At 34.0% G+C, this 18,216-nt stretch overlaps 1 protein-coding gene across 1 annotated transcript in view; it reads right to left on the reverse strand.

Annotated features, from left to right (window-relative positions):
• LOC126819185 (otoferlin) overlaps nt 1-18,216 on the reverse strand; it is a 164,766-nt gene that overhangs the window by 11,997 nt on the left and 134,553 nt on the right. Inside the window, exons 39-43 of the mRNA XM_056100365.1 lie at nt 13,067-13,209; nt 12,742-12,830; nt 10,860-11,006; nt 834-1,024; nt 67-251 (exon numbers count right to left, since the gene is read on the reverse strand). Coding sequence (XP_055956340.1) covers nt 67-251; nt 834-1,024; nt 10,860-11,006; nt 12,742-12,830; nt 13,067-13,209 — 755 coding nt within the window. The remainder of the gene's footprint in view (nt 1-66; nt 252-833; nt 1,025-10,859; nt 11,007-12,741; nt 12,831-13,066; nt 13,210-18,216) is intronic.

An 18,216-nucleotide genomic window follows, 5' to 3' on the forward strand; every position in this document is an offset into this window, starting at 1 on the left:
CTTTTAAACCATCCAAATGTGTCTCAGGAAGAGGTAAATTAATTTTTTTTAAAATTAAAAACTTACAGTTAATTCTAGTTCATCATTGGTCTCCTGATTTTTGACTGCAAATGGCCACCACCCCTTCACTCGCTTATGTTTAAAAAGTGACATCTGAGGTACTGAGCCATCTGTTTTTAACATATCTAATGTACAAAGTTTGGATGATTTGGCTCCTCTAGGGAAACGATTCAAATCTAATGTTAATGAACCTGAAGAAAAAGGAAACATTATTGCACATTGTATTAAATTTTCTTGCCAGCTCTCATGTTCTACCTACGCGAATTGTTTGACCCTGTCTTTATTTTCGCTGGGGAAAAGCGTCAAAGGGTAAAACTTAATGGAGACGCATGCACAGAAAATTGTTCTCAGTATTGTTTTCAGAACAGTTATCAGAAGAGTGTTGTTCCAAGACTGCCTCACATTGGTGGACCAGCTTGGAACAATTCTCAGAACAGCATGCTCATGTTTAACTCATTTACACTACAAAAAAATTTAAATGTTCCGTGCCTGGCACGTTTGAAATTGGTAATGTAAACAGGTTAAATGAGTGTGCATTTAATAGATCACTATGTTCCCAATCATTAAAATGTATCAATATTCATATATCTATAAATGATTTTTCATTTGTAACTATGCTAAACAAGTTATTGTAAACCCAAGGTAGGATTAACTTGAAGAGTTGATAAAAAAGAACACTTGATTGAACCTTTCCTTGGGGATTATTTAATAAAGGCTGTAATAATAGCTTTAACTATATCGCAGACCTCTACTCATACAATCATTATACTTACCAAGAAAGTCATCTGCTGAGAAGTGATCAGCATCCCAGACCTGCAGATTAAGACGGGCTGGTATTTTTGACTCTGTTTCATCCCATGAAAATAATGTTTCTTTCCTTGAAATTACAATTTTCTCTTCTGCTACCAAGTAATCAAATGGGAAAATAAATCTCCAGTTGAAATTACCCTCTCCTGTCAATGATCTGCAATATACATAAAACAAATCTAGATATTGGTACATGTATTCAATTCAAAACCTGCCAATATCTCATACAAATGAAAATAGGAGATGGACTGTGGTCTGCTGATTTGTTTCTTATAAAGGAATGTTGCGAAAATTGAGCTTCATTTCGTTACAAGAAAGAATATACCAGTCTACTCAATTTGAACAGGCTTGATCCACCTCTATCTAACAAGATTTTTTAACTAATCTGTTTCAAATTAAACATCAGAGAGGAATTTAAATGTCTTTAAAAACCCAAACATAACGATTGTCATTTGCTCAAGAATATATTCCCACATTTTGGTGTTCAGAGAAACAGAAAATATACCTACCCCCCACAGTGAAATAATTATATTCACGGTTAAACAACAATTTGATTATTAGTATCCCACAATACAACAGCCTTAAAACAGCGTGAAATATTCACGGCACATTTAACCAAACAGCTGATTAGCACACATCCCACAAATCATTGCAAAACGATGCAAAAATTCTTCGAAGAAAAAAAATGATGAGTGCCCCCTGTTAATAGTTATTGTAAAAAGACAACTGTTTCTTTAATCACCAATATAAAGTTAAGTTAGAGTTATCACTCATTTACTCTATTGTAAAAACATATTCTCTTTAAATAATTACTGTCTTATATTCTCACATAAAACATAGACATTAGTAGCAGAATGTCTGTCCTAAAGAAAAAGAAAAACTCAAGTAGAACTACGTTTCCTGGGAATATAACATAGGTCTTTTACATTAATTATTTGAAAAGGTTTTAAGCATGTTTGACTGTCACTTTTGTTGAAAACATATACACAGACAATATTTAAACAAAGACACAATATTTCCAGGCAAATAAATAAACATAGGTTGCAAGGCTATGGTGCCAGGGTACAAATAAGTTCTTGTTACCAAACTATTATAAATTGCTTAAAATCAAAAGATTTAGTTAGTCTCCAAAATGCCTTAAATGCAAGGGTAACACAAATGACGAATTCTGTGCTGTTAACAAAGAGTAGCTCTGGGGAAAATGATTCAAAATCAATAGGTGCTTGTCTTCCTTGTAGTAAAATGAAATGCGCAAATATCAAAAGGAACTCGGATTTTTGGAATATAAAGATATGTTTTAAGTTTCATCAAAATCGGATAAAAATTGTGACCTTTAGAGGGTCCATAACCTTGTATTACATACTTATACACAATTTGCGCGTACAAAGAGCGGCCATTTTGTCTGTCACTTTCATTTCGATTTTCCCGAAATTCCAATTCAACCTTCATAATGGTGGACTAGTGATATATCTAAACAATTTTTAAAATTGAAAAAAAAAAATGTGACCTTTAGAGAATCCACAAGCTAAAAATGCGATTTTTTGACCAATCTGGGGCCATAATCCAGGAAGTTACCTTTGGATATGTGTGATAATCAACAGGAAACAAGATCTTTATGATAAAAACATATATTTAAAGTTTCATCCAAATTGGATAAAAACTGTGGTCTCTAGAGGGTCCACAACCTTGATATACCATATTTTTACACTATTTACGTACAAGGGGCTGCCATTATGTCCGTCAGTTTTTGTCCGATTTTCATAAAATTTGAACTCAACCATCATTAGTGTTTTAAAATTGTGACATTTACGCGATTTTTCGTACAATCAAGGGCCATAATTCAGGAAGTTACAATCCGATATGCGCAAATATCGAAAGGAACCAAGATCGTTAGGTTATAAACATGCATTTCAAGATTCATCAAAATTGGATCAAAATTGTGACCTCTAGGTCCACAACCTTGATGTACCAGATGTTTACACTATTTGTGTACGAGGGGCGGCCATTTTGTCCTTTAGTTTTGGTCCGATTCACAAAATTCAAACTCAACCATTTTTTTTTTAAATCGGATAAAAATTGTGACATTTTTTAAATTGGATAAAAATTGTAACCTCTAGAGGGACCACAAGCTAAAAACGCGATTTTTCGTACAATCAGAGTCGTAATTCAGGAAGTTACGAACCGATATGCGTGAATATCACAAGGATACAAGATATTTGGGTTATAAACATGTATTTCAAGTTTCATCAAAATCGGATCAAAATTGTGACCTCTATCTAGAGTGTCCACAAGCTAAAAATGTGATATTTCGTACAATCAGATTCAGGGGCCATAATCCATGAAGTTATGGTCCGATACATGCCAATATCGAAAGGAGCAGAGATCTTTGGGAGATAGACCTATATTTCAGTTTCGTCAAAATCAGATAAAAATTGTGACCTGTAGAGTGTCCAATAACAAATTGTGGATAGACGTCCGGACAGATGGATGGACAGGGGCGACGACAATATACGTCCATATAAAAATGTGCTCTTATCAAAAACCTAACAAAATTTTACAGAGCTCCATTGATAACCAAGACCTCTAGAGTGTTTCGTAAATCAAGGCATAGCACAATTGTAAGGTGTCTTCCTTATAATAAACTGAACAAACCACTAAAATTTCAAAAAGATACTTTTTAGCACCATTAATTTTATCTCTGTTTCCTGTCAAAAGTCTATCAAAAAAACACATCAACCCATCTAATTAAAGAGGTATAGCTCCTTTAAGCTTTCAAAAATAATAAACACACCTAAATTGTAGCATTCCACATTGGTCATATTATTCTAATTAACAACAAGCTTTACCTAAGTTACGTTTTTGATGAGTTGTTGACGTGTGACTGTGACATGAGATTAATAGAATTAGGAGAAGTAACTAACAATCTTAAAGAATCAATAGATAGCAAGATGTGATCTCTAAATCTCTTGGAATGTTTATATATTTATAAATATTGCTCTTATAAGTCTTCAATTGTTTGATAGCCAGTGGTAAACAGGCTACATATGTTTATAATTAATATACATCTGGTTAAACACTTAATACATTTCTAACTCCAGTATTCTAACTCCACACTGTCTGTGCCACTTTACTCAACAAGTAAACAATGTCAATTACCCTTAGGCCTGTTTTGTACAATTGTGAGAATTCAAATGGTATACTTCATGTAAATTGTCTTTTTTGTTAAAGGGGTCGGGTAAGGTGGAGGTGTGTAATAGTTTGAATTTCTAATAAACTGTATAAAAATGTTTTTTCATCAATATGTATGAATGCTACCCACAACTGATTTATTCCATTGGGAGAGTATCTGGTGGCACACATCTTTGTCATTAATGCAAATTTTTAACGTACAAATGAATACAATAATATAATAATATAATATACTACTGTGATCACCTAAACCAAATTTCTAAATAATGCATGTTTTCTGCTAAGTACTTCAGTCATAAGTATACCGGTAATCTCTTGAGTGGGAATTCCCCTCTAGCTGTATATATATAATATTTGGGAAAAATTCAAGACAGTTCAGGGTTTTTACACTGTGCAGATGTGCAGGAATGTAATCCTCGGGTGAGATATTTCAGTGGAAAGACAAATCTTGCAAGGAAAAGCTGTGTAAAAACCAGGTTTACCAAGATTTTTACAATACAAAAACGAAGTGGTGCAAGGTCTACTTTCTCAACCACTGATATTCAGGATAACCAGGTCTTTCAAACAGCCTATTTTATCTCTTATAAGCAAAATTTATAGTTTGTATTCTTTCAAAAATTCACAGAGCTTGGATAAATACTACACAGAGTCTGTCACATAGAATAAACCAGTTTTATATGCATAAAAAAACCCAAAATGGCTCCTCTAAAATATGAATTGGATTAAAAGACCATGAGTCGAGAAATTGTAAAATCATATTTAGCTGCGATCTGTAATGTTAAGTCGAATTCCTAACCCTTTCACTATGTGGTGCTTGGTCATCACATACTATACAAAGTTTATGTGTGACTCTGATTTTCTTTATTTGTTTTTATATAAATCCAGAAGTATGAAATTACTTGTTTCTGCATTAATAAACTTCCCACCAGATTATCATGACAGTTTATCGAAACTGGAGGCCATATTTTATTTGACTACATTATGCCTAGTTAGTTTGGTTGCCATGCAAGCGTAATTTTCAATGCAGGTTCACAAATTGTAGCAGACCTGTGACCACTGCTAATTAGTTTCTATTTATTGTTAGAGATCGGTAAACCAAATATACTATCAAATACAAGGTAGACATTTTTTAACAACAATGCATCAGGTTTCCTGTATGAAGTTGATGTAGTTTTATCATCTATTTTTCTACTGTTACTGAGAATATTTTCTCGTTCTCATTTAATTACTCAATGTTTATTTTCATTAGAATCCTGCCGAATAAAAAAATCAGACATTTTGTTTTTCAAGACAGATGAAAGTTTTTCTTCTATGTTTTGGTTGACGGGACAGCATGCACATGGTGTAGTCAGTTCATGTAGGTGCATGTTTTTAAACAAGCTAAAGCACATGCATGTGTTCACCCCTACATAAATAAACAACAAGCTTAACATTGTCAAAACTTGGTCATGAAAGTAATTAGTATTAAGTAAAACCATGATCGACTGTATATACAACAAATATTACTGTACTAACTTGATATATATTTGTACAAGAATACAGTATTACGCAAAGAGACATTTTGTATAAGATTCTGTAAAACAAGATGACAATCTTAAAAGAAATTGTTTCTAATGACCTAGTAATATTAAAATATTATATAAATGTGAACTGATAGGGGTCAAAGTTAAAAAATCTGTTTCAATACTGTAAGTTAAATATATGCCAAAAATTATGCAGATTATCAAATTTTCAACACAAGCTCAAAAAGAAAATGAAAAGGATTTTAACTTAAAGGAGCTAAATCGCTAACATTTGGGACCTAGAAATTGACAAAAGTGGGTCACAACGCATATAATACTGTAATATGAATGTATATAAACTGATTTACATTCAATGGTTTCCGTTTTTACTCCAATTTCAAATCAGTTATGTTCGGCGAAAAAGCCATCAGTCTCAAGCGAGTGCAAATTTCTAGCGTCTGGTTATTCCAATCTACATACGCCATTTGATTTGGTGCAATGTGTCTAGCCTCGTCCCTCAAGTCTCTTGATACAACTGGGGCTGAAGCGCATTATGGTACACAATTCGTGTACCAATGGTAAAATGTTTATTTTGTCTTAAATATTGGATATCAAAAGCCCATCTTTTTCCGGTAAGATCACAACATGAATGTTGATTTAATTTGACAAATAAATCGTGTTTTCAATGTTGAAGATTTTGGATGATATTGAGTTAGAGACTTAGCTACTTTAAATACTATTCCTGAAACTATTATTGAAGATACATTAGTTAAGAGTTTAATAAAGAGTTGGTTATTCTTGCTATAATAATTCAAAAGTAGATGATAAAAAAAGAAATATTGAAAATTTCATTCAAATTACTTCATTCTCAGCCAAGTTATCATTGTTTGTAGTTTTGACAAGATGTGTGCACAGTGGTAACCAGGGCACTGGTATAATTGGGGCTTAGCCTTGCTTTCCCATTTTTAAATTAAATTTTTAAATGGCGAACCATTTTAATCTAGTTAAAATCTTGAGTATCCGATGCAATCGAGAGTCGATTATAGTCTTGTTTTGTTAATAAATGTCTAATTAATAGTTTATATAACATTTCAGGCCTAAAGAAAGACCTGCAATAGGCAGATTTAGCTCTTGAATAGTGTATGTTTAAGTGGAAAGAATAAATTGGTATTGTACTTTTATAGCTAAAGAACACTGCTGGTGGCCACTGCATGAAGGTTACCTTCTTGTTCACTGGCATAAGTTTCCTTTAGAAAACCCAATTTCAATCCATTGTTTCTTTTAGTAAAACCATCTTCATTAAAGTATTACATTAAACCGATTCAATTCATTCTTTTAACACAAGGTAGGCACGCTTATTGTGTATTAGAGATAAGTTTATATGCTGCCATTTTTATCAAACAGATGAAACCTTCAAAAATTATCAGCATCTGTCTAATACTCTAATAGATTTAAAATACTATGGGCATTTTTTTCTTTTTTCACCTTTTTTGACAAAATAAACAAGCGCAGATCCTCTTTCATTGCATACATTTTTTATATTATGGAAAAACTTGAGATGACCCAAATTATTAAAATAATTTGTAAAAAACAATGTATTTGTGTATTAGACAGTAATTGAGTTTTATTAAAATAAGATGTGATTTTATTGGAAGTAAAATAAATATTTTGTTCGGGTTAAGGTTTGACGGACTATAAGACATCATGACAGTAACCGATACCATGTGCTGGTTTATAAACTCAGAGGAACTAAGTACAATGTATTAAAGGTATTAACACACATTTATATATACATAGAAAACATCAGGTGTGGACTGGTTCAGCAGTGGTAAACGATATAATGCAGAATCACAAGAGATTAACTCTGCAGCCTACTAAAATCTAACAATGTTCATTTGGCCAGGGATGGGTAACTTCAAGATAGGTATAAGAGGCCAAAAGACCATAATCACTGATCAGTTTAGAGTATGTGTACATTGAAGATCTTGTTATGTGAGAATAAGAATGCCAACAACATAAGACCTTTTTATCATTGATATTTCCTTGATTAAATCAAAAAGACAAACACTTTCAAAAACACCATAAAGAGGCATCGTTTGAATCATTTAAATTATAGGTATAAAAAATTGTAAATTATATCCTGCCCCATTGTTTGAACAAATCTGAATAAGCACAAACCAGGCAAAATATCTACCAATTTTGGTTGAAATCCATTAAATATGTCAGGAAAGGAAATACAGAATGGACAAAGGTGCCACTGTTACAAATTTGAACTGAACATTATTTGAATTTTTTTAAAATACAATTTGGAGAAGTAATGAACCAATGATCAAAATCTGCTAGTTTAATACTCCAAATGAATACTGATGTTGACAATGTGCCATGATGTCACTTGAAAGAATAATGGCATTGATAATCAAAAGACATTGCTCTCCTAATGTTGTTTTGCCAAATTTAGAGACTAAATATTAACAAAAAAAGTGGGTGTGACACTGCACCAAAATAAATAGTTGCTGTCTTTATAAGGAATGAATATGCCAAGTTCCAAGATGATCAATTCAGTATTCCAGCCTGTAGACAAAAAATTGGGTGTGGCTCTGCCCCTGGGGGTTGGACATGAACCAATATAAATATGTACATCCCTTTGATGGATCATTCCGAATTGGATCCAAATCTGTTAACAATTACAGCCTATCATTTACAGACAAAATATTAACAAAAAGTGGGCGTGGCACCACCCAAAATGTTGTGTGTGGGGGGGGGGCATGCCCCAAAATCAATAGTTGCCATCCTTAGGGTATAAGGAATAAGTATACCAAGTTCCAAGATAATCCATTCAGAATTGTGGCCTTCAGGCGCTAAACACATAAATTGGACGTGGCTCTGTCCCTGAGGGCCGAGACATGCATCAAAATCAATAGTTGCAGCCCTCAGGCTGTAAGGAATACATATGCCAAGTTCCAATCTGATCGATTAAGAATTGCGGCCTGTATACGATAAACACAAAAATTGGGCGTGGAGTGGCTCTGCACCTGGGAGTCGGGACATGCACCAAAATCAATAGTTGCCATCCTTAGGCTATAAGGAATGTATAAGCCAAGTTCCAAGACGACACGATCCATTAAGAATTGTGGCCTGTAGGCAACACACAGACACACAAAGAAAAAATGGATGTGGCTCTGTCCATCGCTTGGCTATAAGGAATGTATAAGCCAAGTTCCAAGACGACACGATCCATTAAGAATTGTGGCCTGTAGGCAACACACAGACACACAAAGAAAAAATGGATGTGACTCTGTCCCTGGGGGTCGGGCATTTACCAAAAAACAATAGGGATCATCCTTAGGGTATAATGAATAGGTATGCAAAGTTTCAAAAGGAACTTGTAGGCGAAACACAGACACACAAAAATTGGGCATGGCTCTGTTCCAAGTAGTTGGGCATGCACTAAAAATAACAGAGGTCATCCTTAGGGCATAAGGAATAAATAGGAAAAGTTTTCAAGACAATCGATTAAGAATTGTGGCCTATAGGCGATGCACAGACACACAAAATGAAAATGTGTGTGGCTCTTCTCCTGGGGGTTGGGCATGCACCACAAACAATAGGGATGTTCCTTAGGGTATAAGGAATAAGTATGCAAAGTTTCAAGATGATACGTTAAGAAATGCGGCCTGAGGACGACAAACCCAAAAATATAAGAAATGGGCGTGGCTCTGCCCCTGGGGGCCACACATGCACCAAAAACAATAGAGATCATCCTTAGGGTATAAGGAATAAGTATGTAAAGTTTCAAGACGATCAGTTAAGAATTGTGGCCTGTAGGCGACACACAGACCAGATGACAGCAATATACGTCCACATTACGAATGCGGACGTATAAAAATCATAGCTAATTTAAGACACTGGTATAGACTTAATCTTAAATAATCTCCAATAATAATCTACTAAAACATAAAATGTCCTCATACAATTATTTATTTTTTATCAAAAGAAGAATCAAATTACACAAGATAATGACTTCATCAAATTGACTTAATCATCATTCCTATATATTTGCAAGGTTTTACAGCCTTTCTTCTACTTTTTATCCTTAACATATGTTTCATTTCCATCTAGCCAATATAGAATATAAATCTAAAGCAAAAGAACAGTGACAAATACACATAATATCAAACTTTGCATTCACACAAACAGGATTACACTTCATGCGTAGCAGATCAACTGGATTTGGGATTAATGTAAGTGTGTAACCATTAGAATCAGAATCCCAGTATTTACTCAAAATAAATTATCAGAATTATCAGTTCACATACCCCAATGTGACTTGATATTCAAAAAAAAAGAAAAAAGATGACTGGATTTGAATTCAACTAAAAATTTTGATACATGTATTTGATTATAATCATAGTAGCTACAACAGCAGATTGATGACAGAGCATGTTCTGAACTTTGGTACTCGATATGTGTCTCTAGTCTATACCTACATTACATACCATTAGGTTACCATGAAGAAGATGATACATTGTTTCCAACTATTGTTTACCACATTAATATAAGCATGTTTTTATCGTCAAGGTGATCTATCAATGTCAATAATCAACCAAAAAAAATCCCTGACACTTTAACAAAAGATTTTTAAAAAATCCTTGAACTGCTTTAGAATCATTTATTGCCGAAAAGTATGTTTATCTCCAAATGATTTATTTCAAGTTTAAGTGATTTTTTTTTCATTATCCGACAAACATACCCCTTTACAAGAATGCAAGAGATTTCAACATCCAAGAATAAAATGGTTGAAACGTTAATGCACATAATTTTCATGTTTCCTTTTTCTTGCTTGAGTGAAAAATAACCATCAATTCTAAATAGCAGGATTTTATGTATTTTAAACACAGATGGGGTTATTTTGGCTCGTTGGCATATTTAATAATGAATAAATAAAGTGCTTAACATTTAACAAAGAACTAATGGTTGAATAATACAATGATTATACACAAATATGCAAAACATCTTTCATAATATACAACACAACCCAATGATACATCCTAGATAATATCAAACACAATGTATGCTTTAGTTAATATTCCCGACATCTCAACTCTGAATTACAATGAAATAATCATTAATTTCTCATACTGGTTTTGCAAGAAGTATTCACTAGTCCCTATGTGCAAGCGAATTATTGAAATAAAATTGTAGCACATGTTGGTCCCAAAATGACACAGTTTGTGTTAAGTGAACACCAAATCCCATTTCTCTCTTTCACTTTATCTTAGCATAAAATAGTACAAGTCCTACCTATAATGTATATCAGTGCTCTGCATATCTTCAGGACCCTTGATCCACCCTTTAACATAAATATCACTCATCTTCTCTCCTGAGAAAAACGCATCATCTTCTAAAACTACATCATCAGTATTCCATATAATACATCGCAACTCATAACTGTAAAACAAATTATAAAATGACATCATCAGTATTCCATATAATACATCGCAACTCATAACTGTAAAACAAATTATAAAATGACATCATCAGTATTCCATATAATGCATCATAACTGTAACAATCCAACAGTGAGGCTGATGTCCCCCCGCTGAAATCCCAAAATAAATATATGACATATCAATTAATCACACATTTATTTCTTTTTTTTTTCAAAAGTATCGAGCAATTGAACTGATTATTAACTATACACTAAGTTTCATTACTCTCTATCAGATAGAATCAAAGTTATCTTGTCCCAAAGCATCAACCAATGAAATTTCAAAGCTCTGCTTAACTTTAGCTCGAAATGTTAATCATTGAACTCAGTCAAGACATTCACCTAATGAACATCAACATCAAGTTTAAACATTCTACCTCAATTAAATGAAATGAAATGAAATAGGGTTTAACGTCCTACTGTTCTGCTCCTATACTGGGCTAATGAAGACGGGCATATACGCCATATAGTGTGCTATGAGGGAAATTTTGCCCGGGCAGCGGCACTATCACCTACTCTTATATCGAATTCCAACTGCCAAGGGATCTTTTACGTGCATTCCTACCTGAATTAAAAGCAGAGTTGTTATGTTCCAAAGTCTTGACCAGTCAAATTACTTATCGCTCCTTAGCCTAAGCAGAGAATTCTCATCATCGAACTTAGTCAAGATAATATGATGAATCTATACTCAGATTTTCATCACTCTCACTTTATTAAAACCAAAGTTATCATTCCCCAAAGCATCAACCAATCTGATTGCTTATCTCTGCTTACCGTAAGCAGACAATGTTTATCATCGAACTCCATCACGACATTCACCTAATGAACGCCTACACCAAGTTTGAACATTCTACCTCAATTAGAAGGAGAGTTATTGTGTTCCAAAGTATCGACCAATCAAATTGCTTATCGCTCTGCTTACCCTGAGCAGAAAATGCTCACTATCGAAGTTAGTCAAGGTATTGATGTGATTAAACTATACACCAAGTGTTCTCTGCACTCTCACTTAATTAGAACTAATGTTATCGTGTCCCAAAGCATCAAGCAATCAAATTGCTTATCCGTGCTTACCCTAAGCAGAAAATTCTCATCTTTGAACTCCATTATGGCATTCACCTAATAAACACCTACGCCAAGTGTGAACATTCTAGCTCAATTAGAATTAGAGTTATCGCGTTCCAAAGTCTCGACCAATTAAATTGATTTTTGATCCGCTTACCCTGACCAGAAAATGCTCATTATCGAACTTAGTCAATGTATTGATGTAATAAAACTATACATCAAATTTCATCACTTTCACTTAATTAGAACTAAAGTTATCGTATCCCAAAATATCAACCAATCAAATTGCTTATCTCTGCTTACTCGGTGCAGATAATGCTCACCTTCGAACTCCATCAAGGCATTGACCTAATAAACACCTAAACCAAGTTTGAACTTTCTAGCTCAATTAGAAGGAGAGTTATTGTGTCCCAAAAAAAGTGACGGACAGACAGACAGAAAGATAAACCCATTTTAACAGTCCCCTGCTTTCTACAAAAGGCCGGGGACAAAATAATGAAACTACATCATCAGTATTCCATATTATACATTGTACTTCATAACTGTAAAACAAACTATAAAACTACATCATCAGTATTCCATGACACATTTTTTACTGGCAAAACAATTTAAATTGAAGTGCCAAAACTTTACCTCTTTGGTTTTCGTGGTGATATATCTACAGGTGGAACTGGAGCGGGCATATCCATTGGGAACATATCTACCCATAATTCAACTTTACCCTGAAGACAAAATATTTGATAATGTAATTTGACCAAAATCTGGGATCTTATGGTCATAACACCTTAGATTTCCTTCTGTTTATCAAAACTTTACCCGGCATGTTTTTTTTTCACTCATTCTGTGATCTAAATTTTGTAAGCTGAGTGAATTACTGCTCATGGACTTGGAGTCTTAAAGGGTTAAATCATATCAGAATAAAGTCATAATAACATTGTCCGCAACAGAAGATATTTACCTGTTCAATACCAACTTTTTCCGGGTGATAAAGTGGTCGCGTCTCGACATGTTCGGGAACAAGTTTACATCCTACTTTCGGGATTTCTTCCCAATGGTTCAATGCTGCTAGGGACAAATGTTCATCTGTAGATTTTTTAATACCTAAAAGAGAAAATATATAAATATTGATAAGCTTCTGAACTTTCCAATTATATGAGAAGGGGTTCCAGCTAACAGATTATTGCAGAAAATATACTTATTTAATGTTTATTTCATGACTGAAATACTTACGTGTATTGTGAAGAGGTATACACAAAATATTATGTACATTCTGTTAATGTATATTGTGTATTGAATCAGATAACCAATATGTGTATAATTTGTTTATTGTCTGTCTTGTTTATTGATTACATGTAATTTGTGTATTGAATAATGTATAATGTACACTGTATTCTGGTTTACTTTCTGTCCTAATACATATATTAGACTTATAATACCTAATGATATATATACTATTCAAAAAAAGTAGGGGATATTTGATTTTTAAGTGTTATTAAAGTCACCTAATGAAACTGACGAAGAAACAAATGACAAAATGAAATGAAGTTCACATTCATCGATTTATTCCAAATGATCGTTAGACTAAGTAAGGCACAGACTGACCATTATAAGGGTAAAATGATACCCGGGGTCAAACAGCAAAGTTACCACAGCATCACAACCAAGTCAGTAACGGGTAAATCCTCCTCTGTTTGCCAAACAAGCATTGATCCGACGTGGCATACTCCTAATGAGACGTCTAAGGTCATTTTGGTCCAGATTGTCCCATTCCTGTTGCAACGCAGCAGCAAGTTCTTGGACATTGGCAGGACGTTGTTGACGTTGACGTAACCTCTGTCCAAGCATGTCCCAGACATGCTCGATGGGGAGAGGTCGGGACTCAGTGCTGGCCAAGGTAATGTGGTGATGTTCTGTTGTTGGAGGTAACCTGTAACGATCCTGGCCCTGTGACATCTTGCGTTGTCATCCTGGAAGATGAAACGGCGGCCATGACGTCGTGCGAACGGCACAACATGGACTGCCAAGATGTTGTCCCGGGAGTACTGGCTTGTAACACGCCCTGCAACAACATGTAAAGCCGTTTTTCCAGCAACAGTGATGCCTCCCCACACCATAACAGAACCACCCCCAAATCGATCATGTCTGATGATGTTAACGTCTTGGAAGCGCTCGTTTCGACGACGCCACACCCTCCTACGTCTGTCCAAAAAATCAACAGTGAACCTTGACTCATCTGAAAACATCACATTGCTCCAGCGTCGATTATCCCAGTGTTGACGATCCCTACACCAACGACGTCTTGCCTGAATGTGATGATCTCTCAAACAAGGGATCACGCGAGGACGTCGGGCGCGAAGGTGACCCCTATGCAGTCGATTCCGAATCGTCTGGCCACTCACTCTCACACCAGTGTCTGTTTGAAGACGAGCGCTGATCTGATTTGCTGTGATGACACGATTTCTCAAGGCCAAGGTACGGATAAATCGATCCTGGGCTTGAGTTGTCGCCCTTGGTCGACCTGAGCGTGGTCTGTCCTGTACAGATTGTGTATCACGGTATCTGGACCATAGCCTGCTTATGACAGACTGAGAAACATTCATCGTCCGCGCCACAACCGCCTGTGTTGTGCCGATCTGTAGCATGCCAAGGGCACGTAACCTTTCATTTTGGGTAAGCCGACGCATATCAAAATTTGTTTTCTGGTCACTAAAACAATTAAACTGATGTTTCCACCCTCGAATTCAATGCCACAATGACTGTAACATTCAAAGTCAGAGTCGTGCAAATCTTGGGTTGGACCCCCATGATGATCCCAAGCATCACCTGCATTCCATGCGGTAGGTATTGGTGCGTTTGGGCGTCACATGTTACTGGAAATGTTTCTTCTGTTAGGTTCTATAGTGACTTTTTTCGTAGTCATTTGCATATTTTAGTATTATGCCCCCAAAATCAAATATCCCCTACTTTTTTTGAATAGTATATTATTGAGTACCAGTCAATGTGCATCATTACTAGATCAGCATTATGTGTAATGAAATGTATCATAGAACAAATAAATTATACAATAGTAACAAACAAATACAAAGACAGTGCTAAAGTCTAAAAGTGATGTCAAGATAGAATAAAGGCTTTTTAAAACCAAAATTTCCCCGTATTGGTTATAAATCCAAATAAAGAATACTTTACTCTCCAAGTTTTCCTCTTCTTCATGAGTCAAAGGTACTACAGGAACATTTCCCTGCCCAGTGCGTTTCCGTGAAAATAAACTCTTTTTCTTAATCTTGTCTAAACATAAACATAAAATAACATAACTCAAATAAACATCAACTATCTACAACTAATAAAACAACAAAAATGTGTCAACAAATAAATAAATAAGGAATAAGACATTAAGTATTTTGACATAAAAAATACTAATACGGTACATGTACATATCCACAATTAACATAAACCAAATTCATAGGAAAACTCTCATGGTAGAATGGAATACCTGTCAATTATTAGAGATATTATTAATAAGTATTGTCTTCAATATTTAATTTCTTAAAAACAGAGTCAATTGACTCAAATTATAATTCCCAGAAAAGAAAACACAACACTGCATTTCTTTATAACGAGTATGTGCAACCACACTTTTAAATTCCTCGAATTCTTATTAATTTACCATCTAATTTTTTGGGAACAAGTGCTTTTATTTCACTGATAAAAATCTAAATTTGTTTATTTATTGCTTCTTAATAACATGTTTTTGATCATTACAAAACAATAAATAAATAAATCTAATGGCCGTTTAAAACTATCATGGCACCAAAAAAAAACCCCCTGATTTCTTTTCTTTTAAAAATTGAAAATTGTACAGAAACCTGATAGTCAGATCTCAAAAGTATGTCAGGGATTGGAAAAGACTTTAATATTGTTAAGAAGAAAAACAGGACCATGTTGAATTGTAAACAAAAAAAGGTCGGAGGTCATGGGTCAGGTCGTATTCAAACAGAAGCAGCCCATGGTGTTGAGCAATAAACCAATTTAGCGGCATTCTTAAACAAACAACTTAGTCATGTGGGGGCCGAATGGGACTGCCTACTTTAGATTTTAGAATCTGGGACTAATTTACGGATATTTATTCTAGGGATAATCTGTTTGGAAAAGAAAATATTGTAATTTCCGTGCTAATAACACGATTGGTTGATTTGCAGACATGTTGTTCATCGAGACATTTTGTAAACAACAGAAATTACCCAGTTCTCAGGAACATGTAGGAATTTCCCCTCCTCACACCTTTGTATTATTGTTGTAAAATCTCTTGTTTACTTATGTAGTGATGTCTTGAAACTGTTAAAAATTGAACCTTTCTGACAGTTTGGTAAAAATATATTTTAAAATGCACCATAAGTTTGCACTAACCATTAAGAGGGGGAAAGTGACTATTTTTTCCAGATTTCGTTTAGAATTTTAAGTAGAAAATGTGTACATATGTATTTGACGATTTAAATTCTGTTCCAGTTTGAATATGAACACATGGTAAAAATATACCTTAAAATTAAACAATTGCAACAATTTATAGAGAAAGTAGGCCTACTACAAATTATATTAATTAAAAATATTCCAACATGTCATCTGTTTTAAGCTACCACAACATGTTTTTAGTCACAAACTTAATTTTTATATCTAAATCTCAAAAAGGTCCTACATGAACACAAATGAGAAAATTCATTAAATTTATGTTCTCCTGTTTCCAAGTAAAATAGTTCAATAATTAGTGAAGTTATCGCACACAACTTAGCATCCAATCGATTTTAGTTAATATATGTATATATGCATGAATTAAATTGGCTTTCAAACTGAGTATTCCAACAAGGCGTATTGTATACAAAATTTGGTTGAGAATTAAAGATGATTAGAAGTTACTGCACAGAAACTATAAGCTTAGACAATCAGATTTTAAAAGTCTCATTGAATATGTGTAAATATAACATGAATGGTCTAACATGCAAAGTTTGGTTGGAAATGATGATATTGAGGGACCAAAACTAATAGCTTATATTCATATTAAGATAATTTAAATACTCTATCCAGAGTTCATGATTAGCAACCAAAAGATTTTAGTCTTTCTATAGACAATGATCCATTTGCTGACAAAAATATTCAAGTTGAATTGTGAATAACTTGAAACAGTATGTGGATAGCTTCTTAACCCTTCACAATAAAGGGTCAGGCTTATGATGCTTCAAAATTTGGAATATTTGTAAACAATTTAGTTCCATTAATAATATTTTCTGTTCATAATAAGAACTTATAATAAATTCAGGTTTATTCTGTAAAAGATGACATCTATTCTATTTGATAGATTGTTGTAAATGAAGTGTTAATGATGTTCAATTGACTGGTCAATAACAAATAGCCTTCTATCTTTATTTATCATATTTAACAAAAATAACAGATTTCTGTCAATACCAGTGAATCTATCAGACAATTTTAGGTGTGACTATTTGTATGCCGACACAGACTTTCAACTCTGATCATTTTGGCCAGCTATTTACAGCATGAAAACAGAGATATATGATGACAGATTTATGTATTTTTAACCTTTTTATAACTTTGATAATTTTTGAAAATATTTTTATTTACATGTGGAGAGATTTTGATAAATATAAGGCCAGGAAAAAATAATTAACAAAGTGAGGGCTATGACCCTTAAACAAACTGGTCTAACTTTAAAAATACAATGTATGGTAAAGTGTGTTTTTTGAATAGTTCTATTTAAGAGACGACCACCGTCAAGACTTGTGCATTATTTCTATTATGTCTATCTTATAATCATTCAGTGTTTTCTTTTTCACTTTGAGTAAATTCTGTATCATTACAGGACCGCGACTGTGCAGTGCAGTGGACACTTACGGCTTGCCCCCCCGATCCATTCATTTGAGTTGATATTTGTAGTTTATTTCTTGCAATGTCTCTGTAGTTTGTCTTATTGGTTTTGTTTGCATGTAGTGATGTCGTCTGGCATTTATAATTAGATCATGCTTTGAGGGCTATTATAACCAAACCATTAAGATTTATGCAGTATAAAATGCTTTCTGTACCTGTCAATTAGCAGTCAGGTTA

Source organism: Patella vulgata, chromosome 4 (assembly GCF_932274485.2).
Source record: "Patella vulgata chromosome 4, xgPatVulg1.2, whole genome shotgun sequence".
Lineage (NCBI taxonomy): Eukaryota > Metazoa > Mollusca > Gastropoda > Patellidae > Patella > Patella vulgata.